We start from the raw sequence: 27,756 nt of genomic DNA on the forward strand, positions 1-27,756 counted from the left end.
AAGTTATATATCATATGATTTTATAGCTATGGTAGCAGAAGAGGGTAATCATACATGGTTCTCAGCCCTTGGTGTAGTTGTTATATATAATGAAGCTAACTATTTTCCGATACAGTTTGTTTTCTGCTGAGCGGGCCACTTTAAGCAAGCAGGGTCGTCCATATCTTTAGCCTCAGATTGTTGATACAGTTCAGTTTTTGCACTGCTGAGAGGGATATTTCAAGCCAGAAAGGTCAGCCACCCCATTAGCCTTTTGTTGTTGAGACCAATGGAGAGGCTAGAAATTATCATATTAAATATCATGGAAATTCTGCTTTAGTATGTCTGACACATTGCCAAAGCTGTAATGATCTTGCTTGGGAGGCTAGGTGTCCCTGATATTGTCAATTCAAATGCACGCACATTTTTCACTGAGACATGAGAAGCAAAGCAGGCCTTTGAACAAAAAACAATGTTACACCAGTATTGATGATGATGCACACCAGTACTGGAGAGGTGCTGAAAGGTGCAAAAGTCTTCTTCAGGGTATTTGCGCAACTAAGGCTTTTGTCGAAACATTGGCTATAATAAATTGTTTGTATTGAGGCTACGAGTGTGAAACCTCTACTCCTGTACAGTCATACAAATAATCAAAATATTCCACTGTTTTAAAAGTTGCAAAGCATGCTGGTATGTACAAGTCACATTTGAACAGGTTCTTATAGAAACCTATTGGATCTATAAAGGTGCCCTAATGTCCCTGAATCACACAAAAAGCACTGCAGGGGCACTTACAAGAAGCCCACCACCCAAGACGTTCTGTAAGGAACAATTAGGTAGTTAAAGACAGCTTTGGGTTCTCCAAGGCACCTCATGTACTTCAAAGCATCCCTGAAAAAAAATGCCAAATGACTATACGAAACCAAAAGGATAAACAAGCTCTCTCATAACTTCCGATGTCACTTTAGCAAACCTGGAAAATGTGAACACTAATTTATCATTTAATGTAATTATCCAAATAAAAATAAACAAGTAATTCTAAGCAGTAACTGTGTGTATAATTTGTGTCCCAATGAATCCAGAGGGTAAAAATAATTCAACTGTTCCCCAATAGAGTCCCCAATAGAGAAAAGACTGAGATGGGTTATTTCATAAATTTATTAGTTCCCAAGTTCAATTATCCGTACCCTTAATTCAGTAACTTCAAAACCCCACAAATATATCACAGAAATAGAAACATGGAACAAAATGTAGCAAACAAAAACAAATCATTTTGAAGGTAGCATTTCTCTAATGCCACCTTTCTAGTGCAACTGATATGCAGATACACAAAAGTGAGTGTGACAACCTGTGTAAGAACACAAAGAAGACATGCAGTGATTCCTTTTGTGACTGCACAACACATACTGACAGACAAGTATTGAGGGCAAAGGCCTCTCTTCACGCACATTTCCAGTAGAGCATTTGTGGAAACTCCATAAAGGTAGTTGTACTGTATTATACAATAAAACTAGGTTATTTCCTAATGTAGGCCAACCGCTGGAAGACCATTGCTATTTTCTCATGGTTAACATCAACATTTAATCTGCCTCTTATACTGCCAACCCTCCTTGATAACCATTTATAAAGGTCACAGATAATGTGCCCAAATCACTGAGAACAGAAAACATGCTTGTTTGTGTCATGCAGTGTAGATATTTATGTTTTAAACTAGAGCAACATGACATGGTTCCAGTTTTTCCTTTCTGTGAGATGTTTACATGGGAGGCCTAGTAAACATACATGTAAAACTCAGACAATTAAGAGTAACTATGAAGTCCCAGAGCAACATTCATTCCATTTTCATGATCAAACCCATTCCTCGGTCCTTGTTGTCTAGACAGAAAAGGCAGTGTAAAATCCCACTGTTCATCCGTCACGATCTCGGCGGACAGGACGAGTGGCTCCAGAATCTCTGACGGCAAGTTAAAAGTGATCGCGAGGCGTCTTTCCCTCCACCTTCACAGATCACTACTCGCCCCGGCTCATGTTGAGGACATCATCTGCGTCCTTTCCCCACAAAGGCACTGGGCTCTTGTGACAAGGGGTGAACGAGACACCAGCCATGTCACTTTGTTGCATCGTCATACCAATTCCTAGAATTAGTATCCTCTTCCTCCACATTTCTGTGTGGTGTCAGCTGGTTGTTTTTAGAGGGCTGCAAAATGACAAGGCTCACAATAGCACATAGAGGTCTTGAGTCCAAATGCAGGCATTGTAGACTCAGTGGATTTCAATATGGACCTGTGAATATACAAAGAGCACATGGTTGTCAGGCTGAAAAACACAATGCAGCCAACGAGTGAGTGGGTAAGATAATTATCTAGGCAAATCCCAAATAAAGATATGCATGAAAATAAGCCAGGCATGTCTTCATGGCAGATCTTAACGCACACAATGTTAGTACGCTACTATCTGTAAAGGTGTGATTTTAATCTAACTTTAAATCGCTAAAGTTAGTCAAGTTGACGTTATTCTTCTGCTCCCTTACAACAAAATATTTCCTTGCAAAAAAAAAAAAGCAGCTAGATGTCGTGTCATTCATCGACCAGACAGCACAGCAGTCACACTGCCATCACCTCAGACAGCACATGAACTACAGCTAACACTGAGCCATCATCAGCAGCAGCCTCTTCCTAGTCCGGCCTTGCCCATCAGCTGTTGCCTTGTTAACATTAGCAAGCTAACATTAGTTGTCCGGCTTAATTTACTCGTGTCTGCGGGAGGGTAGGAAATGGGTTATATGTTAAACAACATTAGGCTAGATGAGTGTTTGCTAAATTACCTGTAATCTCACGTTGAACATCATCGACGCGATGAGGTAGATATATGGAAATCTGATTCGCAGTCGCCATGCGAGATCAAAAAATATCAACAAAGTCCTCGTCAAGCCTTTGGAAAACACTCCGTAAGTCCGACCAGCGGACCCCGAAAATCGCAACACTAAATATGACAGACCCGCCATAAGACGAAGTCTGTCGTGGCGGTTACTAACGCTACTACTGTGTTACTAAGGCTAACCAACTAGCAACGTGGTGAATGATATGTGACAGTGCATATTTATATCATTGACTAAAACCGAGCTCCGTTCTTCGCCTTGGCTAGTTGGCTTGGCAGCAGCTACTCCACCCCGACAGAGCTTCTCCCGTTATGGTCATTGGGAGGATTTATAACACTGTGACACACGGATGTTGGAAGAATCGTCGACGTGACGTAATGTCCTGAACCTGTGTTACACTCAAAAGAGTCCGTCTTTCTCGCTTTAGAATGATATTTGTTTTAGCTAACTAAATTATAGTTCTCATATCAAAATAATCCCGGAGCCATAACTTCACAGTCTAATGGCATCCCCTGCATACCAGCAAAAGCGGCGTGGCAGATAGCTTGCTGTTTGTTTTGGACACCTTTATAATCGTCAAAGTTTGTGTGGGCGTAGCTATTCTAGCCAGCTAGCTAGAGCACCGGATGCAGCATCTGGTGGTGGTGTAGCTCCAGTTTTTTTTCTCAGGGGTGGTGGCCGCTGTTTTGCTCCATAGCCTCCAGATCAGCTCACGAAAGCATGGGAATGTTGTGAGGGAATTTCCAAGTAAACTTATGTAAAAGTGGTAGATAAGTTATTGTAAGTTTTCGACAAGTCGTTCCATATCCAGGGAACCCCGCTGTAGCATAAACGGCAGCCTGTAAGACGCTGTTGGGACATTTCTCCAGCGAGCAAGTTCGGACAAAGAAAAGAGTTGTGAGCTAACGTTAGCTGGCTTCCAAGCTAACTTAGCGGCCACAGACGACATTCTTCTAGCTACGGCGCAATGCAGGCCATAAAGTGTGTCGTTGTTGGGGACGGGTAAGTTACTCGAACTGGCCAGTGATTTGTGCCTCCAATCTGTATAATTAGCCGTGTTTAGCAGAAAATCATGCATTTCGTTTCAGATTTTTTTTCCAAATGGGAGAAAGTTAGCTAGCTAACGTTAACTACCTGTTTACATTTCGTGGATGATATTTTGAGAATGTTACACACAACTATTTGTGTTAACGTAAAGTCATAGCTAGCCAAATTAGTCGCCATAAATCACATGAAAACATCGCCAAATAGTATGTCAGTTATTCTGATAGTTATTTTTCGGATATATGCTTCAAACGAATATTAGGCAGAATGTATTGAGAGGCATGTTGTTGGCTAATCTCTCTATTAACCCAGTTAAATCTTTTTCCTCGCGCCTGGGACGTGTGAATGAGACATAAGTGGACATACTTACCCTATCACTGTTAGCCAACCAGATAGTATAAATCCATGTTTGCCAGTAGTTGGTCTACTGCTGAGAAATGTGCAAGGTTAAGCTCCTTGTTTGTGTCTGTTAAGTCAGCGGTGTTGTTATGCAGTGTCATTTTGCCCGTTCGATCTGTTCTCAGCTTTTTGAAAATTTGGGCAGAAGTCTGTGGCAGTAAATAATTTCACTGAACACGGGGTCAAGAATGAGTTCAGATGGTCCTGCTTGTAATATGTGGGAGGTTACATACGCTCATAGTATTCAACTTCTTGTACTGGGTGTGGTGGATACCACAGCAGGAGAGTCATTGATGGGCCTGTGTCTGTGTTAAATTGAATTTTTACTTTGCCTCTTGACAAAGGGAATCCTTTTTGTGGATTGGTTTTATATTAATTGTATAAGCACACAAAATTGTTGTAGGGTACTTCTTCAGGTTTGAATAATACAACCATAGAGTAGTGATGTTGTCAGTGACGTAATGTTATGTTTGCATATCTTGAGAAAATGATCACTCAACCTACTCTATGTATGCTTTTCTCCAAGTTAAAGGTAAGAGGGCCAGGCCCACTTATCTTTTTCAGAGTAGGAGTGTCTTTCAGATTGTAATGGATGAGCTGCTTGAAGGGACCCTGGATCAGTTGTCCTAAACAGGAACACTTTATGAATTCAGACCCAGAATCATTATGCACATTAGTCTTTGAGGGATACAATCATAAACGACTGACATCATTGTTCTTTCCTTCCCCCATGCAGAGCTGTGGGTAAGACATGCCTGCTCATCAGCTACACCACCAATGCCTTTCCTGGAGAGTACATCCCCACAGTGTGAGTATCACTTCAGCCTTGGGGGGTGGGGAGGGGGGGCACAAAGTGGGAACCTCCCAAGACTAAAAGCTCACGAGCATCACACAGTTCAACTCCACCCTTCTTTCAGTCCCATTGTTTGCCATACTATTAATACATAGAAAAGGTAGTGGCCTATAGTCACTCTTTAATTGCTTTTTAGATGGAAATTGGGTAGATGGCAGATCAGGTTACTGTCTCTGGCGGGCAATGGAACTCAGCCCAGAGAAACCAGTTGAGAAATGAGTGATTTGGGAAGTCATGAGGAAAGCCTGCACCTTATCTGATTATGCGCCAGTTGAGGTAGCCATGTTGATCGGTATCACTCTCTGTGGCATGGACTGTCTTAGCAACTGACTTACCAAGATTTTTATCATGCAGAGCCAGATTTCAAGTGGCTATATGAGTCATTCTCAAGAGACAATAACGGTTAGACAAAACAACAAATCAAATTAATTAAGAACTGAAATTGAAATTTTACACTTCAAGACTTGAAATTGTGTGTTTGTTAATAACATGACTATCTGACCGTCTAAAGGAATATTTTATCTTTTCACATAAACTGCGATAGGCTGAATTCATCCTCTTATTTACTCTTTTCTCAGGTTCGACAACTACTCTGCCAATGTGATGGTGGATGGGAAGCCAGTGAACCTGGGCCTTTGGGATACGGCAGGACAAGAAGACTATGATAGACTCCGCCCACTTTCCTATCCACAGACGGTACAATAACAGTCATTGCCGTATCATATTGCACCTATTATACTTCTCTTTGATGTGTGGTATTTGCCATGAAGTATATTTTGATGTTTGAAGTGCCTTTGCATAACCCATTTGGGAATGTCTGGGATTTGTGTTAAGAGTGAGGATGCTACAAGAAAGAAAACGCCACACCTTTGTGTGACATAAACACAGTCATTTTGTCTTTTGTACTGTTCCGAAAAGGAAGTGATTGCTATGGACTCTGATTGTGATATGTCTTTCTCACCAGGATGTGTTCCTCATCTGTTTTTCACTTGTGAGTCCTGCCTCGTTTGAAAACGTCCGTGCCAAGGTGAGTCGCTGCAGTGCCTGTTTGGTCAGAGATGAAGACTATGAGGCGTCTAAGTAGACCAGTGTCAGGGCAGAGGATGATAAGAGGCATCTCACAGTCTGATATTGATTAGTCTTCCTGAAAGTCAAAGGAGGAGAGGACACACAACCGGTGTAGAAGCCGCACACTCATGGCCACGATGCACAAACGTTTATATATTTAAACAAATTGATTAGTCTTCCGCCACAACTTGGATATAGTTTTTCCATAAGAATGACTAAAACTTTTAATTTTCAACCATATACTCTTGTGTATTATTGGTACCTAATCAACAAGCTGAATACATTTCTTATCACATTAAACATTCTTTAAAATTTCATCTTAAAGATTGTTTTTGTCTGTGCTTTGTTATATTTATTTTCCACCATAACCTTAGATGGAATGTAGTCTGCTTGCCCACCAGATATACATCGATTAATGAAAAGTGCCCAGGATCGCTGTGTCATCCACCCTTTGATTGTAGCAATTGTGTTCTATGCCAAGCCTGTGTTGATACTCTCTCATGTGGGAATAAACACTCAATGCATTGTTATTACTTCATGCCCATCTGCTCACTAGTGCTGAATTCATTAGTATTGGTCAAAGTTGTTATTGGGTATCTTTTATAAAGATAACATAACACAAACAGGCTTGGTAAATTCCCCCCTGCTGAACTCGTCACTGTTGTGGTCTCTGTGCAGTGGTACCCTGAGGTGAGACACCATTGTCCCAACACTCCTATCATCCTTGTGGGCACCAAGCTGGATCTGAGAGATGACAAGGACACCATTGAGAAGCTGAAGGAGAAGAAACTCGCTCCCATCACCTATCCCCAGGGCCTGGCCATGGCCAAAGAGATTGGTATCAGTACTTTTCCAAATTAAGAAGTTTTTATGGAATTCTGTATTTGTGTCGGGCATAGTAGAGGCCATGAGAATTGAGAATTATTTTCTTAACTGGTGGTTTCTGTGTCCTGTTCCCTCAGGTTCAGTCAAGTACCTGGAGTGCTCAGCCCTGACTCAGCGTGGCCTTAAAACTGTGTTCGACGAGGCCATCCGGGCTGTCCTCTGCCCCCCACCCGTCAAGAAGAGGAAGAAGAGGTGCTCCCTCCTCTAAGACTTCACTGGAAAGGATATGGGGGAACATGACCGCTAGTGGTGAGGGTGGGAAAAGACAACAGGAGAAACACACAAACACACACACTAAAGCAATGTACTTCAGACTCTTTCCTTCCGTAACAGTGTAGCTACTGTAGTTATACCAAGATTTCCTATGAAACATTTGACGCGCCGTCAGATCTAGGAGAAGGGTTCTGATGATGGTAGACCCTAGTTTTTTTTTTCCTAACATCCACTACATACATATAGACAAGACTGACTACAAAATGATTAAATTCCTGAGGCCTTCTAAAATGGATGGGAAGTTTTGTAAAATGGACCGTGGAATGTTTTCAATTTGTTCTTCCACTGGTAGTCCATCTTGTATGTTTACAGTCTTGGTGGTTTATTCTGAGTGGAAGAAATATTGCCAAATACATTCTGCAGATATCAGATGCTGTATTTCAGCTGACAAGAAAACCTTTGTTGTTGTCTCAATCCTTAACACCTATCGAATACAGCTAACAATTTGCCGTTGTGCACTGCAGATAAGGGTTCAGCTACACGACTGATGGCATTTTATTGATTTCATTTACAATTTGTGAGGGCGGTCACTTGAGTAATCGCTTTGTTAACGGGGAACTTGAAGGAAACATCTGTGAAGTTCTTTTTGCCTCAAATTACTGTTCATGTACTATAATCTTTATACCAGTAGTGCTCATTAGCTTCCAGTCTAGCACAAGGATTCATGTTCATTCACTTATGTGAAGTGAATGAGACCCAGGCTGAGACATAATTCAGTTGTCATGTTGTTAATACTGAAAATTAAGGCTGGGAATAGGTCTGCTGATGCCAACAATGCTATTAATCCCTGAAAAATCACAATGATCCAGTATTTCATGTGTTTGGCTCCCATTGGACCTGTCAAGAGTATGGTATTCTTCTTTCTTTTTGCATCATGTCCCCAGAGTTGTCTCAACTGTATAGTAGAGTGCAAAGCTGAACACTTCATATTAGATATTGGATTAGGACTGTTTAGGTGTTACAAATATTTGGGTGGTGGGGAACAAGAGCACCTTTAATGGTCTATGGGCATTTATCAGAAACCTTTGTGCAGCACATTCTTTCGTTGTGAGTAGCACACTTGATTTTAATAGCATCACTACTGGCTAAGCAATGTCACTAAGAAGAGCATTTATACCTGCTAAGTAATAACAGTAACAAAGCTACTGTCGGTTATGATGTAGTATACAGCATACTCATCCTTTTGTTATAATCATGTGATTGACTATTTTGTATCATTCTTTTTCTTCACAGAAGTTACACTTCACTCACTGTATTGTAAGACTAACACTATGAATATCCTTTGTTTATTACCTCCTACAGTTAACGCTACCTTAATCTCCCTACAAGCCTAGCTTTTTGTAATTAATGCTGATAGCATGTATGTGCAACATATACTGAAAACTAAGAGTAGAATTGCTACAGTTATATTTTTTTGCATATTTACAGATGTATTTGAACTACTAGATCAGGGGTAAAGTACATGATGTTGCTCATCTGTATTGTATTCGGACATCAAGCTGTGCTCCAATTCAAGCCAATGTTGTGACCCTTTAGTTTTATGGATAAAGCTATTGTCACTTTTTGAAAAAGCCAATAAATTCCAATAAAACCAACTGAATTTTGCCCTTTTTCTTGCACAATGTGGACCCATTTCTATATTTTCATAGATGTAACCGTACAACAACAGTAATCCAAACACTGGGAAGATTCATGAAACTGGTGGTACAGAACATGCAATTGAGGCAACGGCAACCATCTCAAATCAGCTTTATTAAACATAACTCTGAAAACCTGACAAGGTCATATTAACAGTATTAGCAATTCATAAACCCACAAGGTTTTATAATAAAGTTGGCAAAGAAGGAATTCCAAAAAGTAAATTCATTCACTTGAAATATAAATACAAAAGCTTATCACAGTCTTTTTGTACACCGTATGCCTTTAACATTTTCAGTGGCTCTTAAGGTCTTTGATGTTTCATCAAAGTCAGTCTTGGTTCAGGAATCAACAAACCGCAGCAGTGTCCCTGAAGTTGTAGGTATGCTAGAGAGAAAACAAAATACTTAGTATAGTACATACATTAAGATTAGGTGTTGTCATACTTACATAACATATAGGGTTCGAAAAGGGCCAATTGACTGGTCAATAAAATGTTTCTAGCGTTACCATTTTCCGCTAGCGATTGGCATATTTTTTGCCTCTCTGCTCTACCACCGTCCCACTCTCCTTTTTCTGACCGATCAAATTGGATGCCACAGCCGCTTCTTTTCTTGTGGAAGCAACAACTTCCTTTGACTGAAAGTGATTAATCAGTCCCCCAAAGTTTTGTACCATTTTCATCAATTTCTGAGCAAGGCTGATCAAGCTGGTTCATTTTTCTTAAGGCATCGTAATTACTGTTAACATGCTCAATGCCCTTAATTTCTGCCTGATGGGCCAATGAAAATATACTCGGGGCAAGTAGAACTCTGACCTACTGACTAAATAGAAAAAAATCTGAATGTTGAATCCTGATTAATAAATCCCCAATTTTCAGAATCGATTGCATGCAACTCATATTCAACAGGTCTTACCTCTCCACCAGCTCTGCACCAACAATGTCATGGATGTGATACTTCATCTGGAATTTGACTTGCGAGTTTGTTCGCCTCTCCTCTAGCTCTGCTTTTAAGACTTCACTATATTTGGACTTCTTGACCATGCCAAGCACTGCTTTACGACCTAACGGGGGAAAAGGGGGACAGGGTTGGAAAACAAACAAGCCTTCAATTAGCAAGACACTGCCAATGACCTCGAGGAATGAGAGAAATGAAGCTGTGGGACACCTTTAAGGCAAAGTGTTTTTCAGACTCTCTCCAGTAGTCTGTTGTTCATTATACCCACCTTGTATGAAGTACTTGGTATATCTACCAGAGTTGGGAATGGAGAACCACCAGCTGCCTGCGTCCCTCACAGTCAGGACCCCTGACTTCACCAGTTGCCTAGGTGGTGGGAAAATAGTAAGTAAAAGTAAGTGCTAATTTATGCACATGGACAAGTATGAGGGTATCAAACATACAGACTTTCAGACACTGTGAAAGTACAAAAGACACTTGGCACTTGATTAAGATATTGAAGCCCATTAAGCGTGTTTGCACTGACATCAGTATGAAGAGTAGTTGGAGGGTTAAATTCTAAAATTCTTTATATTCATTTTGCAAAAGATTGCTACCTGCAAGCCATGCAGTCAATATTTCAAAAGCATTTTTCAAGTATTTTGCATACAATTGCCTTAAGATGACTCATAATTTTAATACTAATGTTTTACTTTCATGCCAGCAATCTTATCTGAGAGTAAGTGTTAATACTTTTCAAAAAAAGGAATATGTCATTTTGGAAGGAAACTGCAGTTATTCTATTATTTCATAAAGAAAGGGTCAAAAACAAAAGAAAGTGAAGACTTTGGTTCTTTCATACGTTATCTCAGAGTCTGTGAAGAGGAACTCCTTGAGCATCTTGTCTTTGCTGAAGCTCAGATCAGTACAAGAAGACAACACTTTCTCCAAAAACTTCTCCACTGTCTCTTGAGTCACTCTGCCCTCCTCTCCTGCCAACACTTTGGCCTTGTAGTCCGAAGTGAAAACCAGCCCAAAAGCTTCTGAGTCAAAGCCTAGCTGGAACATCAACAGCTCTCCTTGTTCCCGTAGTTCACTCTGTGGACAGCAAGGAGAGAAGAGTGTTGGGTTTTCAAATTTCACTGAAGAGAAATAGACAAATAGGAACATAGGAGCAGCATCTTACCAGCTGCCTGTCCACCATAGTCTTGTCATTGTGTATGCTATAGAGTTGGTGCTTCAGCACAATTTGAGGCAGGGTGTCATTGAAGAGCTTTCGGGGGAACAGTGTCATGAGATACTGCAGGGTGGACTTGATGTCAGTCGGTCCTTCTAGATTAAGAAATGGATGTAGGTGAATGTTTTGTCTTTCAATAAATGTAAACACTGTAATCACCAATTCAATAGCCATACCTACCTTCTCCATTACTGCTAGCTCCGAACTTCTCTGCACCAATTCTTCTTTTCTTCACTTTGAAAGTGTCTGAAATCAGACCCCGTTTCCTGTTCATATCTGGAAAAAATGTATGACAGCATTATCACGACTTGCAGACTGGACCTCCAAATGACAGACATACAAAACCCTGCCACCTATTAACCCTGTCAGCTACACGTTTTCACGCCAAGCACCCCAGATCGATACACTTGAGATCCACAGACCCCATTCGATAAAGGTTTTGTCCCAGCTAAACCCATTTGAGCTTTTTCTTTGGGTGAGGAGAAATGAAACATCTGATCGTAAAACTCATTGTTAATCTTGTGCAAACTTCTAGTGAATGAAATAGCAGTGAGCTTAAACTAATCCTCCTTTTGTCAGAGACCCACTGGACCCACTTTTAGCACTCTAGCTTTTGCTAACCAAGTCGGTTCACTCATTTGGCTTTCTGTCAGTTGTCTCCGCTAACATAAACTTAGCCAGCTAACAAAGCTACTTGGCTTGTACATCATGTCACTCAGATAAACACTTACCTGGTATTTATAGAGGTAGTATTGGTATTATCATTGCTTTAGTTTTGTCCAACACAACACTGAGTTCAAACAACCCAACGACTCAAAGATCTTCTTCTACGCTGTCACTGTTAGCAGGAAACGGCTCGGTTAGCACTGCCGCCTAGTGGCCTGGATAAGACCCTGCATATACGGAAGTGTTCGCTGTTAGCTAGCTTGCATTAGCTAGCTGTTTTGTTTATTCTCACTTCACGTCTTTGTGTTATTCGAAAACTACGTTGCAACACATGCTCGTAAACAAGGTTTTATTTGGGAATTTTTTGGCCGGAAGTCCTATTTTTTACTGCGACGGGCTACACACGGGTAGCAGCTTACTTCACCAGTTTAAGATGTAATTTTAATGTTCAGCAGTATCAAAGGTAAACTCTTAGCTAAAGTTACAAAGTGACGAGCTTGCTTTGAATCCGCCCAGTGCTTTAATAGCCAGTGTTTTTATTTCTACAGCAGATGCTTAGTTACCGTTAAATTAAGCTAGCTAGCTGGCTAAGTATCGCATTCCTGGTGAAATAAGCTAACGTTAGTTTAATTTTGACAAATTCACCCGAAAACCTGCAGCATTACTGTGTGCAACTGGTTATTAAAGAAGGGTGTATTGTAGCTAGTTAATTTGATCCCATTCCGAAACTAAAGAAACAACCAGTTTCATGAATTTGTGTTCATTCACTAACAAAGGCTAGGGGTAGTCGTAGTACTGGCACTTCACTGATCTCATAAGTGACGATGTAAACGGCAGGTCGAAAACATAGGGTGCTGCCCTACAGACTACTCAAAAAGATCCGAATAATTTTATTGTCATCAGTCAGTTTGTCACTCACTGCTCCTTTTCCCTGTAGGTAGCAATGGACCAACGCCACCACAGACCCCAGTATCCCAACTCCAGCCGCCACGACCACCAGTCGGCATACAAAAGACAGAGAGATGACAGCAGGGATCACTTTGAGTGTAAACGCTTCGGGCCAAACCACCGCCAACACCAAGCTGGTCCAGCTCCTGGACAATCCTCCCTTACCTCCCAGGCTTTGAGCACCAGAAGGCAGCTGTACGAAAGAGACTTTCCTCTATACAAACAGCCCGTTGAAGTAGGAAGTTTTTCCCTGGACTCTGAACGTAGATTCTTCAATGACAGGAGGCAGATGAGATACTTTGTGGAACCTGACAGGAAACCCAATTTTGACCTAAGGGATGGATACAAGGACCGCTTCATAAAGAGAGATGACGGGGTGAAGGAGAAGCTGGACCACATCCTGCGGTGGGTCCTGGCCAACAGATCTAAGCTTCAGCCAAGGGTGACCACAGACTCATCCGCATGGTAAGTGTCACCAGTCTTAAGATTGATTAATTCATTCATTGTCACACGCTAAAATACAGGGTCTATCCCAGCATACATTGGGTGAAAGGCTGGTTTATAGCCAGAACTGCGTTGTCCATTGGACATGTATTCTTTGATCAGCCTCTGCTCTTCCCCAGTGCATTAGATGTGGACTTTGTGACGTGGCGGGGCCATCTCACCAAACTGCTGACCACTCCCTATGAGACACGGGAGGGCTGGCTGCTGGCGGTCACCAGGTTCAGAGGCACGCTGTACATCAGTGAAGTGGAAACGGAGGCCGCTCGCAGGGACAGGGAGAATCGCTCTGAGAAGCATGAAGAGATGATGTATTGGGGATACAAGTTTGAGCAGTACACATGCACAGGTATGAAGGCATATACAATCAGTAATAATGGTTTGCATTGTCTTCTTACAAACCCTGATTACTGATCAATCATCATAGTGTTTAAACGTCATATTACCTCAGCTTGGCTGGGAAGTTTCACAAGCATTTGTTCCCACAAGAAAAAGAGGTAGTACATTTATTTATATCAGTCTGACAGGCAATGTGATAATATATTAACCAGACACCCAAAGTATGCAATGGGATCATACTAAGTGATAAGCATATGCTTGGATGATAATAAATCACCTTTGTCCGTCCCAATAGATAACATCCACAGTTTCCCTGACCCAAGTGGAGTGGTTAACACTAACGAGGCCTTCTGCACTGTGGTCCAGACTCGGCTCGCAGATCACAGACTGCTGTTCTCCGGTGAGGTGGACTGCCGGGATAAAGATCCCAAGGCTCCAGCTCCTCCTGCCTGCTACGTCGAACTGAAGACCTCAGCGGAGATCTGCACCCCCAAGCAGCGCAGTAACTTCCACAGGTAGAAGTGTTTGATGAAACAGTAAATAACATAATCGAATCAGAAACATTTTCATCTCATGCTGCTGGTTGGCAGTTTTTTTTTTCTGCTCTGTGTTTCAAAATGCATTTTCCTTGTTTGGGTGTTTCTCAGGTTCAAACTGCTTAAGTGGTGGGCCCAGTCTTTTCTCCCTGGGGTGCCTCGTGTTGTAGCAGGTTTCCGGGATCATGAGGGAGTGGTTGTCGCTCTGGAGACTTTTCACATCTCCAAGATATCACATCTCATCAAGGTATGATGCAATTGTTTGCTCTGATGAATCAGAACGCCAGCCCACCAAAAGCTTCGCAATAAATGAAAATTGTATTTGTCTTAGTGTGGGGAAGTGTCTTTTGACAACAACTATTTTTACTGGTATAAGTAACTGGTCATGAGTAAAGCTAATATCACATGATTAATACAAAATATTTGCACCCTATCTGTCTTGTCCCGGATAGAATGAATACAACTGCTGGAAGCCAACAGTCTGTATGAACTTCTGCTGTGATTTCCTGTCTTTTGTGAAGGGAGTGGTTAGGGAAGACAATCCTAGGTGAGTCACAATGATACAGACTGTGCTGTTAACCTTTTTTTAAGCTAAATAAATGGTTGAAGTACACTGTACAGCAGTAAACTGCTCCACGTTGTCATTGAACGGTTATTGTTTCCCCTCCAGTGTAGTGCACCTGTTCTCCTGGGAGCCCCAAAGAGACGTGACCTACTCTGTCCACAGAGACTCCCAGTATTCCTTCCTGCCACATTGGTATGTAGAGGAGATGACCAGTGCCAGTAGTAAAGACTCACACCACCGATAACACCAACACTTCTGATTCTACAACCAAGACCTGCTATAAACTCTACTATTATTGCACACCACACGTACTTTCTGTTTTTATACCTGCCTGCAGATCAGTTGCCCTTTGGGATTCAATAAAAGAACTGAACTGAACTGACCTGGGGCCTGTCTCACGAAGCGAGTCCAACAACGTCGGGTTATTTTTGCGTTGGCTTGCTTCACAAAACAATTAAAATTTAGATCTGAATCCACAACTACACCAAAATTTCTGGTTTTGCATTTTGTGCAAAGGGAGAGATTCAAGGTCAGCACTAACTTTCAGCCTGTCTTTAGTTACAGGAAATTCAGGCACATCCAGTCATTGATTTGTTTAATGTACTGAAGCAGCAAATCTAATGGGCCGTAGTCACTTGGTGAAAGAGCTGTGAAAATTTGGGTGTCATCCGCATATTTATGGTAAGCAGTTTAGTTATTTTGCATAATTTTGCTTAACAGGAGCATGTAAAGGCTGAATAAAAGATTTAACCTTGGGGAGCTCCAGAAGTCCTGTTGATGTGCAGCATGTGTTACCGTGGTGATTGACCCCAGTTAAAGGGGAGCCACCTTCATGAGAATGAAAAGTCAGGGTTAAGCCCAGAGCTAAGCTGGCTTCGTGAGACAGGCCCCAGGTCAACCGGGACTTCTGTTAGTATGGACCTCCAATGGAGGTTTCTATGCCAAAATACTTTGGTATTTGATGTATATATCACATTTTTCTTGGTTCAATTTGTGTCAACCTCTGAGAATAGCTGAGTGGATACATTTGATGCCATTGATCACCCACTACTCCAGGATATTGAGGAGGGATTTATATTATTTGTTTAGTAGTAAGAATAGAATGTTTGTTTGTTTTTCTGGCATGTGATGATTTTAAATTCTACAGTAATAACGGCATGATATCAATTTTGTTTCAAATTTTTATTATTCCCAGGTTATAACAATAAGTTACCATCCCAAAAAGAGTTGTATGTTCATTTAAAGAAATTAGAAAATGTTACACAAAAAGTAATGTCCTGTAAATTATGCATATGACTTCAAGTAAGTATTGCATCAGCAGTTTAAATATTTTCATGTAAACTGTTAAGACAACACAATGCAATGATATTGATTTTGCTAAATAAACCAGGCTTCTGTTGAAAGAGGTATTGGAAATTAAAGTGAAGAACACACTCATTAATCCTACGAACACTCAATAGGTTGTGACCTCTCAAATGTGATGTGAAAAAGTACTACTGAGACTAGCACCTCTTTAAGTCCCATTCATAGTGATTAGAAGTCACATCTTACTGAATAATCCCCCAGTTACCAGGTAAAACAATCAGTTTGTGCAACAGCAGCAAACTGAGTGAATCAACATCCAAAATTCCATTCACCATATCAGAGTGAGAACATAGTGACCACCGAACAGTCTTACAGCTAGTCTAAGCCCCGACTTTACACCGCTAACAAAATCACAGAGATGGACATGTGACACACTTGCAAGCCAACTAATAAGAGTGTGGATGAACCTACTGACCGATAAAATCATGAAGGCCACAGACAGATAATTCAGTGCATCATGGGTAGTTTACAGCTTCAACAGTCATTGCAGTGGTGGAGCACAAACTTCAGTTGCCGATAGTACAGTTTTTTAGTTTAGAGGCGCTCAGCACCAAGTTTATGTACTCTAATGCTTATTACTTTGTTTACTCTCAATGTAAGATGCTCCTGTGTACTTAAATCCCTCACCCAAATTACCCATTTATATTAAATTAATTGTAATTTCATATAAATTAATTGTAATTTCATATTAATTGTTAAAATCCAAACATTACATTTATGAAGTGGAAAAGTTGTTTCAGATTTTACAATCTATATCCACAAATGTGAATTGGGAGTTCTACACTTTCTCCCAACTTTTTTTTATTAAAGAATGTAATGGTCTTTTACAACAGACCCTCTAACCAGTTTTCATTTCTGTATCCGTCAGTGTGTCAACAAAACATCTTTACTTGTTGCAGCTGTAGACGACATAATTTGCATGTAATACTGACATCTTAAGTAAACATGTTAAAACATTTATCTGCAGATATTTCATGAGGTTAATGTCTTACAGTAAACCAAGGAGTTAAGGAGTTACACTTCAGTTAAATTCAAAGTTAAAACAGAATGGTCCAGTAGCTTAGATCAAGACAATACTTGCCACAAAGAGGTGGGAGATGGGTAGGGAACCCTTTTGGTCATTCTTTGCAGCAAACTTCTGTTGTAGAAAAATACAAGTGATAGCTTTTGATCATGTTGTTATCAACAGTACAGATGGCATTAGTTTGATTGTTTTCAAGTGAAGGCACCAAACTTCACTGGCAGCTGGGACATCAGAAGCTACAAGCTGCCTATGAGGAATCTCTCTAAAAGGTGATGACAGTGGTCTTCCTGGAGGGGAAGTTGGCCCACATAAGAGCTTTAAATACAGTACTCAGTAATATGTGCAAGAGGGTGAGAAATGATGCCCTCCATCAGGCTATGTTTTTAGATATGTGCCACTTCAGTAGTGCAATCAACAAATTACTTTCATTAAATGTTTCCAGAAGAGCAGACAGGCAGAAGCAGGGGGTTAAACACTCTCAGCTTAATAACTCCTTCAGGTGAAGTGCCTGCAGTTAGCAAAAATATTGAGTACAAAGCGACCAGCCACTAATTTGCTTTTCTCAAACACAGAAACCCTACTAAATTCAGCTCTTATAAGATCACTGACAACCATGTCAAGAGAGATTCAAGAAAAGACCAGTCTGCATAAACAGAACCACTTAGGGGCTGAGAGAGAGGGGGGTGCGAGTATTATTTGATAGAAGCCAACGACTGAAGCCCACCTCTGGTTATGGTGCATGTTATGGGTGAGGATGGGAATCTGTAGCCCTAAAGTCACCAATCCCAGTCTTTCATCAGCACACTGATGTGACTCAATTCCTGTCCTAATATATCAATGCCAGGCTACAGTAAAGCCTCCCGACACACTGTAGCTACCCAGCGCCGGCCTTGCTCCCTGATCTGAGACGGGGCCCAATAACGCCAATGCATGTTACATTCAAGTAGGTGTGTGTTCTCAGTGCTTCAGTTTCTTGTTCAGGCCCATGACTTTAAAGGTGGCTGCAGTGATCTTCTCATACACCACAAACATGAGGGCAGCTGTCAGCACCGTCTGTAGGAGCTTGGCCTCCAGGCCTTTGTATAAGCCAAGAGGACCGTGCCTCCTGTAACACAGAGAACAGATAAAAATGAATGAGCAGCTATCATAAAATCTTTGCTGTTTCATTGGGCTCATTGTGTAAGTGCATGTGGTTGTGTGTGTGTGTGTGTGTGTGTGTGTGTGTGTGTGTGTGTTAGTAGTTAGACTCACTTGATTCTGTCCATCAGCAGGTGGAATACGTTCCGCAGGCTTCCTAACACACCGCCCTTGCCATCACCTTTGTACTGGCCAAACTAGTGAGAGAACAGACAGCAAGTTATTGCCTTGAGATATGAAAGATCATTCACTCAGTGTGAATGCCAATAAAGAATTTATATTATCATGATATGATCCTTTGGAAGGTATTCTGCCCCACTCATGTCTGCATGTTGTTCTACAAAATGATTTCAGAAGGCATTAGTGTTTCTTGTTTAGTTCCTGAGGTTCCACGAAAAAACATCAAAACCTTCTTGCCACAGTATGTGAAAATACAGATGGCTCACTTTTAGTGAGTTTAGTAGTTTAACTTGTCTGTCCATACATTGTCTCTATTTTTACATACAGTGGCTGGAGGTTGAGGATTTATTTTTTCCTCTCGAGCTTAACGAACTGGTCTTAAATGCTATCAAAATGAATCCCATATTCCTCACTAGCTATTATATACAGTATTTGTTATTGTACAAAAGTGGAGGGGGAGGCGGGGGGGGGGCAAATAAAGCTTTCCTGAAGCAATCAGCACCAATGAAGGAAAATTAATATATGTTTCAGACTGTCATGCCTTCTCTGGCCCCACATGGCGAAGTTGCCACATAAACTGCTGATTCACTAGTTTTATCAAGTACACAGTAAAATTTGCACTACAATGTAAACATACAAAGGAGGCTAGATTTAGAATTTAATATGGTCAGTTTTTAAGGTAAAGAATGTCGTTCACACAAGAGGAGCCCAGTGGTACAATCAGTCGTTTAAGTGCAAATTTCTTCATCTGCTCTGAAACACATTGACGTTTCAAGCCTTTCAAGCTTTTTCCATATTTTTGATAAGCATCAAAAGTAACATCCCTGCCCAAAATCCTTTACTACAGACTAAACTTGAGTAACATATGATGTTAAAAGCTGAGAATATTGTAGCCCCTTAGAAAATAAAGTCCAAAAGTACAGTGTTTACCCTTAGGATGGCCTGAACCGTCTGCAGGGGATATGTCGCTGTGGTAGCAACAGCCTTGGAAATGGCTCCAATGAGAAAGATCTCTGCTGAGGATATCTGCAGAAAGACAAAAAGTATTAACCCACAGGCTGACAAACCTGTCTAGTGTTGTCACTGATTTTCAGAATAGCATTGTCGAACGTATATTCAAATCTTCTTTCAAATATTCTTGAAAAGAGCTTTATTTATCTCAACACACACTCAAATTCAAAAAAGAAAACCACTTGCAAGAATGCCATATTCAAAATGTATGCATATTCAAAATGTACCCAACTTTCAGGGGCAGCATATTAACCTTTTCTCTCCATTGGCCACAGTAGCTGATTGATTGCTGAACTCACCAGCCACTTCTACCCTTTAACCCACTAAATATGATTACAAACAGACTCTGAATGAGGGAGGTTACCTGTCAAAGTGGCTGGTACATTTTGTGATGAATAATTAACAGCACCAGAACAATTGTTGTTGGATAAGGCCATACACTATAACCTACAAAAGTTCCCCCCTTTCAATGGGAGTAAGCTTGTTTTCAGTTAATAAATACATTGCTGGTGATATCTTTTATGTAAAATATGATTGTAGATAGGTGTATATTTTTATACGAGGAAGGGCGAGTGTGAGGGGTACATGCCTAGTTTTGTGTACAATTAGGATATGTTATATTAATATGAATAGATGAATTTATATGATTGCAGTTAAGCAACACTATACTATTTGTGAAGCGGCAAGAGGGGTGGGGGGAAGGGTGTGGGAGGCGGAGTGGGCAAGGGGATGGCTCCTTGTACCCCTTTTCTTTTTCTTTTTTTTTGTATTTGTGTGTATAATTTGTATATTTGTATGTTTATGCCACCTTGTGAGGATGGCGTGGAAAAACTAATAAAAAGTTGGTCACAAAAAAAAAAATAGTTTTGCTAGAGTTTAAAAGTGAGCCAAAACTACATAGCTCACAATTACTTTACTGCTGGGGCATTTGCATCTTTCTGATAGAGAAAAGAAATAACAAAATAAATTAACTGTATGAATCTAGTCACACGAGGCTCATAGATCAGATTTGATGGTGTAGAATTGTAACGCCACTGTCTTCTCCTCACCTTCCTCCCTCCTGTGCTTGCCCTCCTCTTCATCGCCTCATAGAACATGAACTGCACAGCCGGGTTGAAGACGAGGACCAGAGAGGGCAGGGTGCCGTTCCACAAGGTGCCCACCCCCTCGTTGGCTATGATCTGGGAGAAGGCATCTGGCAGGGGAGGCACACACATAGTGGGGTTTGACAATGGCATGCCATCAAAGAGAAGCATGTTTGAAGACAGACACACATACACACACACCAAATATTCCCTTGTAGTGGGTCTGCTGGAGGTCTTCATTTCTGAACTTTGCCCCCTGCAGCTTCAGGCGAGTGTTGACCACCCACATGGGCGTGGTCAGGATCACATTCACTGCCCCTGAAGGAAGAACAGATAATTAGCTCTCTTGAATGCACCCTTCATCCTTAGGTCTCTCAGTCAAAACCTGTAGTCTTCATTTGACGTGTGTTGTCAGGTCATTAATAACATATAGAGTGATTAGTTTTGAGAGCGCTCACCTGATATGACCCCCATGAGCAGGTCTTTGCCAGGTCTGGACTTGTGCTGGCCAGCGGCTGCCAGCTTCTTCAGCGTGTTGAAGGTGTAGAAGTAGACAAAGTTGGAGACGCAGAGGCTGGAGATAACTGGGAACCAGCCTCTGTATAGAGACAGACTGGGAGAAGGGGAGAAATATGAGTATGCAGAAATAGTGTGGAGAGATGGAATATAAACATAAAACTACCCAGTTATGGTGACAGTAGTTATGGTGAAGTATGGAATTACAATTGAGATGGAATGTTTGATCAGGTGCTTTTGGTCCCATGGGTGCAACAGCAGTGTAAGCCCAGTTTGAGGCCACATAAGAATGTCTGGTTCAGTCGGTTGCTCAAATCAAACTAAGGGGATTGGATTTCAGAACAGTTGCGCAAAACAAGAGCCGTAACTCTGGGAGAAATTACTGCAGCCAGCAGGTTATGTGACAGTACGGCACAGTGAGACTTACAGGCCCTCTTCCTTTGCTATCTCAGACAGGATGATGGGGGTGGATTTGGACTTCCGATTCTCATCCACTGAAACAAAAACAAAAGAAGAACTCTGTATATAAATGACATGACTTTCATTTTCCTCCATGCTCTGATGAAGGCCACTAGGCTGAAACGTTAGCATCAACTGAAGATCTGTGTGTGTGCTACCTTTTTACCTTTGGGTATTCAACGTTGCAACTTATATGACTTTGGTTTAGCACCACAAACAAAATACTGGGAAGGCACATCCTTTCAATGATCTATCTAAAGAATCTAAAGAAGATATGAATCACTGCTCAGTGACGCCAGGTGCTCTGAACAAGTGACAGACCAGTAGGCCAGCTGTTTATCACACTCAAACTGGAGTTGTGCTTCACACAGTTGCAGCCTATGATGAACTTTGCTACTTGAGGTTTAGAGGTCGGTGCCGCTATCAGGTGTGTGTGTGTGTGTGTCCATTCAGACAAGACCTTCAACTCACCCTGTAGTCTGATCCTGGCTGTATCCAAAGGAAAGAAGACGCTCATTGCTGTCACGCTCCCCTAAGGGCCAATGCATACAATGTTACTTAACGAAGCTGACAACGACAAACATGCAAATTTCAAAACTGTAAGAATCTGTCAGTTCCCTGCACCTTTTATGAAACAATTCATATGCCAAGACGACCAAGTTCAAGACAAACACAGCTCAGATATTTAACATTGGGTTGATGACATTTCATCTGCTCACCGCTGCACCTGCCAGAGCATGAACCAGCGTCTCGTAGGACAGGAGGCCGACAGCCGAGCCGCCGTTGTCGGACATCTCTGCAGCTTCTCCCGGACAGACCGGCCGAGCCAAACACCGGAAAGTAACTGAAGAGCGACCTGGTCTAAACAAAGTGGTCGGTCGGGTCTTTCTCGCTGCAGGGCTGGTTATGGATTAGACAAACGTCTATCTACAACTTCATGATGTTTTCAAGGAAGAAGGCACGCTGAGAGACAAGAAATGCAATGCAGACAGTTGTCTAATGCCGAATCTGCCGATTTGCGTTTCCTCCCAGTTCTCATTCATTGGTGGTTCAGCCGGGTTGAGAATGAGATACTAAGCCACATCGCCATCTACTGTAAAGGAGTTTGTAGTGTCAAAATGGCCTATCTGTGCACTTGACATATTTTGGTGCGCGCATGGATTGTAAATGTACGCGCCTTCATGAGGAAGAAGCCCATCATTGTGTCTTGTAAACAGAGGTTGTTTGATCTTGCTCACCGAACAGCTTCCTTTATTTTGCCACGACGTGCGTTAAAACGGGATGAAAGGAACAAAAATAGCACTGGAACTCAAAAACATGTGTAGAAGGATGCTATACAAATATCACAACAAGTCCTGAGAGGATAATATTATGATATTATAGGAATATTATAGTGATACCAGAGAAAACAGAAATAGAAAATATCACAACGTAAAGTGTCAGCTGGGAAGAGACAGCATGTAGAAACAAGAATGAGGCAGAAACTCCCCAAGATTAGGAAAGAGACAGCCTACCAGTAGCCAGTGGTGGAAGAAATATTCAGATCTTTGACTTAAGTAAAAGTAGCAATACCACAGTGTAAACGTTACAAGTAAAAGTCCTGCATTCAAAATCTTACTTAAGTCAAAGTACAAAAGTATTAGCATCAAAATGTACTTAAAGTAGCAAAAGTAAAAGTAGTCATTATGCAGAATGGCCCATTTCAGAATCATATATATCATGTTATTTGACTATAATTATTGATGCATTAATGTGTTCATCACTTTAATGTTGCAGCTGGTAAAGGTGGAGCTCATTTTAATTACTTTATATACTGCTGGGTAGCTTAACCTATAAAAAAAATATATCATAATTTATTAGTTGTTTTATAATTTGTATTAATTATCTAAATCTGCAAAGTAACTAGTAACTAAAGCTGTCAAATAAATGTAGTGGAGTAAAAAGTACAAAATTTCCCTCTGAAATGTAGTGGAGTGGAAGTGTAAAGTATCATGAAATGGAAATACTCAAGTAAAGTACAAGTACCTCTAAATTGTACTTAAGTACAGTACTTGAGTAAATGCACTTAGTTACTTTCCACCACTGCCAGTAGCCTATTTCCTCTGTAGTACTCTTTATTGTTAAACTTGCTTACGAAAAAGAACTATAGTAGCCTAATCAGATAGGCTAATACATTTTAGAAGGATACTCAGGCTACTATAGGCTTTTAAATATCACAGCAAATCTATAATTCCATATTGGGATGTTATAGAAATGACACGGTTACGATATAGGAGACAAACGAAATACTACGAAATACGAAAATAACAATAAACTGTAATAAGAAACTTTATTAGTAGTCATTAGAATTTACAAAGTGCCTTAGGAATCAAGAAAACATCATAACTCCTCATAAAACAGGTAGAGAATAGAGAGTAATAAAACTAATCGGATAAAAGACATAACCTAACATGGAATCAAGTCTTTAAAAATAACTTTTAAGTAATGATTTCTAAGACGACGTCATTATAAACTCATAATTAGGTACCACAGACATATAAGTCCCTTTAGAAATATTATATCGATTTTTAGTTTGGGAGGTTAGGTGTGTGTATGGTAGAGCTTCGAGCTTACTTCGATTACAGTGCTTTTTTTTTTAAATATATATATATATATAGCTAATCTCCGGTTAAGGTGAGTAAAGACACCTGAGGATTCTGGTCTGCTGGGCCCACACGTAGGCCGCTGATAAAAGCAGGAAAGGCGTGTAAGTCAATGTGGCAACTGACAGGAGTGAACTGGACTTTGCTTTTGTTTTATAGCTTTGTGCCGCAGATATGTTGACGCCCAGCTCTCTGCTTCGGGTCTGCAGTCTCCACTGTGCATCCGACGCGAGTGGGAAAAGAGAAAGTGGCAAATTTGTATTGGCAGATTTTTGTATTTTTCCCCTATTTGATGCTGAATGGTAGTGTTAAATATTATTTACAACGAGGTAAACGATGTCTCGGTACCATAAAGCGGCGATTGACGGCTACTTGGACCTCTTGAAGGAGGCCACGAGGAAGGACCTGAACACTCCGGATGAGGATGGGATGACACCCACCTTATGGGCTGCTTTCCACGGACATATCGATGCTCTTCAACTCATATGCAGCAGAGAGTGAGCACCAACAGCCGTCGCTATATCGCCTATGTTTAATCCCATCGCAGTTTATAGGCTTATTGTTAACTCAAATGTTTAGATTTTGATATCTTAAATGAAGAATACTAAATTTGGCATGCACACTTATCAGTTTGGTTAGATTGTGTCACTTAGACATAGAGAAATATTTTGATACAATTTCTGTTGTAATAGTTTATAATTGTGTAACTTCCCTACAATAAAGGAAGATAAAACTACTCCAAGATATACAATACTACTTCCAGTGTTGCTTGTAATCAAAATAAATAGGCTAGTTAAAAAGAAATAGTTCTCAAAGAGCAAAAGTTAATATTATTGTTCACTGAATTTTATGGATAGGGTGTAATGTGTTTTATAACTTATTATATCATACTGTGAATCAGTCAATAGGATCCTAGATGGACTTTGACAACAACTGTGTTCACGTTGTCCACCACCATACTATGCGGACCTAAAACTATACTCCACTGTTTAGACTGCACTCTCCCATGAGCTCAGCCAAATGTTTAATCAGCCAAAGCCATTCTGTAAAACAAAAGAGCCTTTATCCATCCCCACCCCCACGTCCCCTTCATCTCTGTCAACATGACAAAAGACAGGCTGCAATGCAGCACAACATTTGCACTGAACTTTCTTTCACTCTGAGGTTGAGTGAAGATATGGAAGATATCTAGAGGGAAGTTAGACTCCTGTAACCCATTTCTCACCTACGTGGCCATAAACAACCTAAGTGTTTCCATTAGCTTACAGGTTGGGATTTATGACAAGCTGTTGCTGTGCACCGCAATCAAGACTTTTATTGCTGTAACGATGGGACATGGCACAGGAGGACTTTAAATCTTAATAGCTTACCAATTATCCATGTTTGGTTGATATTTTGCCAGTATACTGTCTGTGTGAAGGCCTTTTTGTTAATTCATTATGAATGAACATTTTGTTACATCAAATTTAATGTTACTGAAAGCCCATATTGCTTCATTGTCTTTTAAAAGAAAATGGTTCTCTGTTAATATGCAATTTGTACTCAAACTAAACTCAACTAAATTGATCATCTTTGAGATTCTTGTTTTTCTTGATCTTGGTAACACCTTTGGTGATAAGCACTCATTGCTGTGGTGCTTTGCGCTGCATTTCCCAAACTATGGCTGCTTCCGTAAATTAAAAACTCACTTCAAAATCACTTCGGACCTTTCTTGGGAAAGTCCTACCTGACACCTAGTGTTTAGAACAGCAAATGTAAAAGCTTTCAAGAACATGTTAGGTTGAATTGCTATTGTATGGTATCAGTCGGAGATAGAGAGTAGCAAAATAGACATAGACAGAAATGTATTTATATGAAAAAGTTGCGGGTTATTACTTTAAGTCTCTTATTGAACTGTGTTTTCTTGTGTGTTACACAGAGGGGACCCCAACAGGAGTGACATCTGGGGGAACACACCACTGCACCACGCTGCCACTAACGGCCACATGCATATCCTCAGCTTTCTGGTCAACTTTGGCGCCAACCTTTTCGCCTTGGACAATGAATTCCACACAGCCATGGACGTTGCCGCTTCACGCGACCGCATGGACTGCGTGCGCTTCCTAGATGCTGCCGCCGCACAGCAGACCAACCAGAATCCCAAGAAGGTGGCCAGTCTAAAGAAGGAGGCCAGCAAGGATGCAGAGAGACGGGTGAAACTCTGCGAGAAGGTCAAGAAAAGACACCAGAGCAAGATGGACAAGATGTACCGAGGAGTAAGCAACAGCGGCTCTGTTTCGGAGGCCAGCGTGGCATCGTCGTTCTCAAGCGGCGGCACCATGAGCGGCATCAATGAGCAGTTCTCCAAGCTCATTGCCTCGGACACATCTGGCTCACTCACAGCCAGGGTTAAGGGCACGCTCCAGAATAGGTTTGGCAAGAAAGATAAAGGCACACTGCAGAGAGTGGGAGGGGATGGGAATGTCATCTTCTTCAAGCAGGAGAACGGCACGACTGGCAAGACACAGCTCACGGACGTCTTCAGTGAGCAGGATGAGAACGAGATGGATAAGGACTTCGAAGATGATGATGATGATGATGATGACAATGATGAACCCGGCCAAACCAAACAGTCTATATTTAACCGGCCCGGTCTTGGGGGTCTGATGTTCATGAAGAAGATGGGGCTCGAGTCAGAAGACATCCCTAGTGCGAGCAATGAAAATCTCGGCTACCTCGTTCAGAACGAGATGTTTGAGACAGAGGGAGATTATGCCGGCGCTGCGGGGGATGGTGATGCGGACCTGCCTTGGAACCAGGAAGAACTGGGATTCGATGACGACGATGATGAGGAAACCTCTCCTTTGGATGTCTTCTTGTCTGCAATGTCCTTGCCAGAATTTGCCCTGGCATTCAGCCGGGAGCATTTGGACCTTGAAGCCCTCATGCTTTGCTCTGACGAAGACCTCAAAGGCATTCGCATCCAGCTAGGACCCAGGAAGAAGATCCTGGAAGCTACCGCCCGCAGGAAGAGCACACTGGAGGGTCCTGTCGTCATGAAGGACAGCTACCTGTGATCAGAAAACATAGTAACACTGATTAGTAATACTTTTTGCTATCCCTTGGAAAGAAAATCAAGAGTTTGATTTTTGGCACAAAACAAAGATGATACAGCAAACATTTTGTTTTCCATCCAAAAATTATTTCCATATTTGAAAGTAATTATACTTGACATTGTGTAATGCTATATTTATACTCTCTGTGATCCACGTTGTAATTGTAGACAGCATGTCATGTGACAGGACCTATCAAACAGCAGCAGCCTCTACAAGCCAGGTTCACATAGGCAGGAGAATGGCTGTCACCACTGAAAACGACACTTAGGAAATGAGGTGATTAAACATCTGGATGGATCTCAGAACTGCTTTGCATGAAAAGATGCAGCTGCTGCTTAACCTATTAGCGGAAAATAAAAACGTGGTAGAAACATGGTCAGGTAGTCTTTGTTAAATCCATAATATTATCATGTAGACAAAGAACAAGTGCTGTTTCACAATATAAAAGATGTTTTTCTATGGCTATGCAAAAATGGAAAGAAATAGATAAAAGAA

The 27,756-nt window shown here is 41.2% G+C and overlaps 6 protein-coding genes across 10 annotated transcripts; 3 read left to right on the top strand and 3 right to left on the bottom strand.

Moving 5' to 3' along the window:
• Window positions 1-1,127: 1,127 nt before the first annotated feature.
• Window positions 1,128-3,152, bottom strand: LOC139641675 (salivary gland specific protein SAGSIN1). The gene is made up of 2 exons (XM_071516213.1): window positions 2,804-3,152; window positions 1,128-2,262 (listed from the first exon to the last, which is right to left on the bottom strand). The coding sequence occupies exons 1-2, from the start codon at window positions 2,981-2,983 to the stop codon at window positions 2,242-2,244; spliced, it is 201 nt and encodes a 66-aa protein (XP_071372314.1). The 5' UTR covers window positions 2,984-3,152; the 3' UTR covers window positions 1,128-2,241.
• A 367-nt stretch (window positions 3,153-3,519) lies between these two features.
• Window positions 3,520-8,974, top strand: rac1b (Rac family small GTPase 1b). Its single transcript, XM_071516212.1, has 6 exons — window positions 3,520-3,859; window positions 5,037-5,108; window positions 5,732-5,849; window positions 6,118-6,180; window positions 6,900-7,059; window positions 7,184-8,974. The coding sequence occupies exons 1-6, from the start codon at window positions 3,825-3,827 to the stop codon at window positions 7,312-7,314; spliced, it is 579 nt and encodes a 192-aa protein (XP_071372313.1). The 5' UTR covers window positions 3,520-3,824; the 3' UTR covers window positions 7,315-8,974.
• A 149-nt stretch (window positions 8,975-9,123) lies between these two features.
• Window positions 9,124-12,025, bottom strand: whr1 (winged helix repair factor 1). 3 transcript variants are annotated; one of them, XM_071516210.1, is made up of 7 exons: window positions 11,924-12,025; window positions 11,373-11,468; window positions 11,142-11,284; window positions 10,818-11,053; window positions 10,245-10,342; window positions 9,935-10,082; window positions 9,124-9,404 (listed from the first exon to the last, which is right to left on the bottom strand). In XM_071516210.1, exons 2-7 carry the CDS (start codon window positions 11,464-11,466, stop codon window positions 9,359-9,361), a joined length of 765 nt encoding a protein of 254 aa, XP_071372311.1. In that variant the 5' UTR covers window positions 11,467-11,468; window positions 11,924-12,025; the 3' UTR covers window positions 9,124-9,358. The 3 variants fall into 3 exon arrangements, with proteins under 3 accessions (XP_071372311.1, XP_071372312.1, XP_071372310.1); XM_071516209.1 differs by having other exon boundaries at window positions 9,125-9,404; window positions 11,142-11,287; XM_071516211.1 differs by lacking the exon at window positions 11,924-12,025 and having other exon boundaries at window positions 11,142-11,287; window positions 11,409-11,466.
• A 9-nt stretch (window positions 12,026-12,034) lies between these two features.
• Window positions 12,035-14,993, top strand: dxo (decapping exoribonuclease). Of its 2 annotated transcripts, none has more exons than XM_071516205.1 (7): window positions 12,035-12,321; window positions 12,796-13,271; window positions 13,430-13,656; window positions 13,942-14,161; window positions 14,294-14,429; window positions 14,635-14,729; window positions 14,853-14,993. In XM_071516205.1, the coding sequence occupies exons 2-7, from the start codon at window positions 12,802-12,804 to the stop codon at window positions 14,989-14,991; spliced, it is 1,287 nt and encodes a 428-aa protein (XP_071372306.1). In that variant the 5' UTR covers window positions 12,035-12,321; window positions 12,796-12,801; the 3' UTR covers window positions 14,992-14,993. The 2 variants fall into 2 exon arrangements, with proteins under 2 accessions (XP_071372306.1, XP_071372307.1); XM_071516206.1 differs by having other exon boundaries at window positions 12,260-12,265; window positions 12,800-13,271.
• A 3,099-nt stretch (window positions 14,994-18,092) lies between these two features.
• Window positions 18,093-22,543, bottom strand: slc25a17l (solute carrier family 25 member 17-like). 2 transcript variants are annotated; one of them, XM_071516207.1, is made up of 9 exons: window positions 22,244-22,543; window positions 21,996-22,056; window positions 21,493-21,559; window positions 21,008-21,162; window positions 20,751-20,867; window positions 20,514-20,659; window positions 19,384-19,479; window positions 18,388-18,470; window positions 18,093-18,241 (listed from the first exon to the last, which is right to left on the bottom strand). In XM_071516207.1, the coding sequence occupies exons 1-9, from the start codon at window positions 22,316-22,318 to the stop codon at window positions 18,094-18,096; spliced, it is 948 nt and encodes a 315-aa protein (XP_071372308.1). In that variant the 5' UTR covers window positions 22,319-22,543; the 3' UTR covers window position 18,093. The 2 variants fall into 2 exon arrangements, with proteins under 2 accessions (XP_071372308.1, XP_071372309.1); XM_071516208.1 differs by lacking the exons at window positions 21,008-21,162; window positions 21,493-21,559.
• Window positions 22,544-24,502: 1,959 nt separating this feature from the next.
• Window positions 24,503-27,222, top strand: anks4b (ankyrin repeat and sterile alpha motif domain containing 4B). The gene is made up of 2 exons (XM_071516241.1): window positions 24,503-24,663; window positions 26,085-27,222. Exons 1-2 carry the CDS (start codon window positions 24,503-24,505, stop codon window positions 27,220-27,222), a joined length of 1,299 nt encoding a protein of 432 aa, XP_071372342.1.
• The last annotated feature ends 534 nt before the right edge of the window (window positions 27,223-27,756 follow it).

This window comes from Centroberyx affinis, unplaced genomic scaffold (genome assembly GCF_046629955.1).
Source record: "Centroberyx affinis isolate AG114_WGS23_722 - 3 ecotype Tasmania unplaced genomic scaffold, CSIRO-AGI_Caff_v1 ptg000395l_1, whole genome shotgun sequence".
NCBI lineage: Eukaryota > Metazoa > Chordata > Actinopteri > Beryciformes > Berycidae > Centroberyx > Centroberyx affinis.

Coding starts and splice junctions, on each gene's coding strand:
- LOC139641675 (XM_071516213.1), bottom strand. CDS start 2,983: ATGGCGGGTCTGTCATATTTAGTGTTGCGATTTTCGGGGTCCGCTGGT. Junction 2,263..2,803: donor TGTTCAACGTGAGATTACAG/GTAATTTAGCAA, acceptor GTATATTCACAG/GTCCATATTGAAATCCACTG.
- slc25a17l (XM_071516207.1), bottom strand. CDS start 22,318: ATGTCCGACAACGGCGGCTCGGCTGTCGGCCTCCTGTCCTACGAGACG. Junction 22,057..22,243: donor ATGCTCTGGCAGGTGCAGCG/GTGAGCAGATGA, acceptor ATTGGCCCTTAG/GGGAGCGTGACAGCAATGAG. Junction 18,242..18,387: donor CTGCTGATGGACAGAATCAA/GTGAGTCTAACT, acceptor TCTGTGTTACAG/GAGGCACGGTCCTCTTGGCT.
- dxo (XM_071516205.1), top strand. CDS start 12,802: ATGGACCAACGCCACCACAGACCCCAGTATCCCAACTCCAGCCGCCAC. Junction 13,272..13,429: donor ACCACAGACTCATCCGCATG/GTAAGTGTCACC, acceptor GCTCTTCCCCAG/TGCATTAGATGTGGACTTTG. Junction 13,657..13,941: donor TGAGCAGTACACATGCACAG/GTATGAAGGCAT, acceptor CCGTCCCAATAG/ATAACATCCACAGTTTCCCT.
- anks4b (XM_071516241.1), top strand. CDS start 24,503: ATGTCTCGGTACCATAAAGCGGCGATTGACGGCTACTTGGACCTCTTG. Junction 24,664..26,084: donor CAACTCATATGCAGCAGAGA/GTGAGCACCAAC, acceptor TGTGTTACACAG/AGGGGACCCCAACAGGAGTG.
- rac1b (XM_071516212.1), top strand. CDS start 3,825: ATGCAGGCCATAAAGTGTGTCGTTGTTGGGGACGG. Junction 6,181..6,899: donor TTGAAAACGTCCGTGCCAAG/GTGAGTCGCTGC, acceptor GTCTCTGTGCAG/TGGTACCCTGAGGTGAGACA. Junction 7,060..7,183: donor GGCCATGGCCAAAGAGATTG/GTATCAGTACTT, acceptor CTGTTCCCTCAG/GTTCAGTCAAGTACCTGGAG.
- whr1 (XM_071516209.1), bottom strand. CDS start 11,466: ATGAACAGGAAACGGGGTCTGATTTCAGACACTTTCAAAGTGAAGAAA. Junction 10,343..10,817: donor TTCACAGACTCTGAGATAAC/GTATGAAAGAAC, acceptor CCCACCACCTAG/GCAACTGGTGAAGTCAGGGG. Junction 9,405..9,934: donor GGTGCAGAGCTGGTGGAGAG/GTAAGACCTGTT, acceptor TTTTCTCTCTAG/CATACCTACAACTTCAGGGA.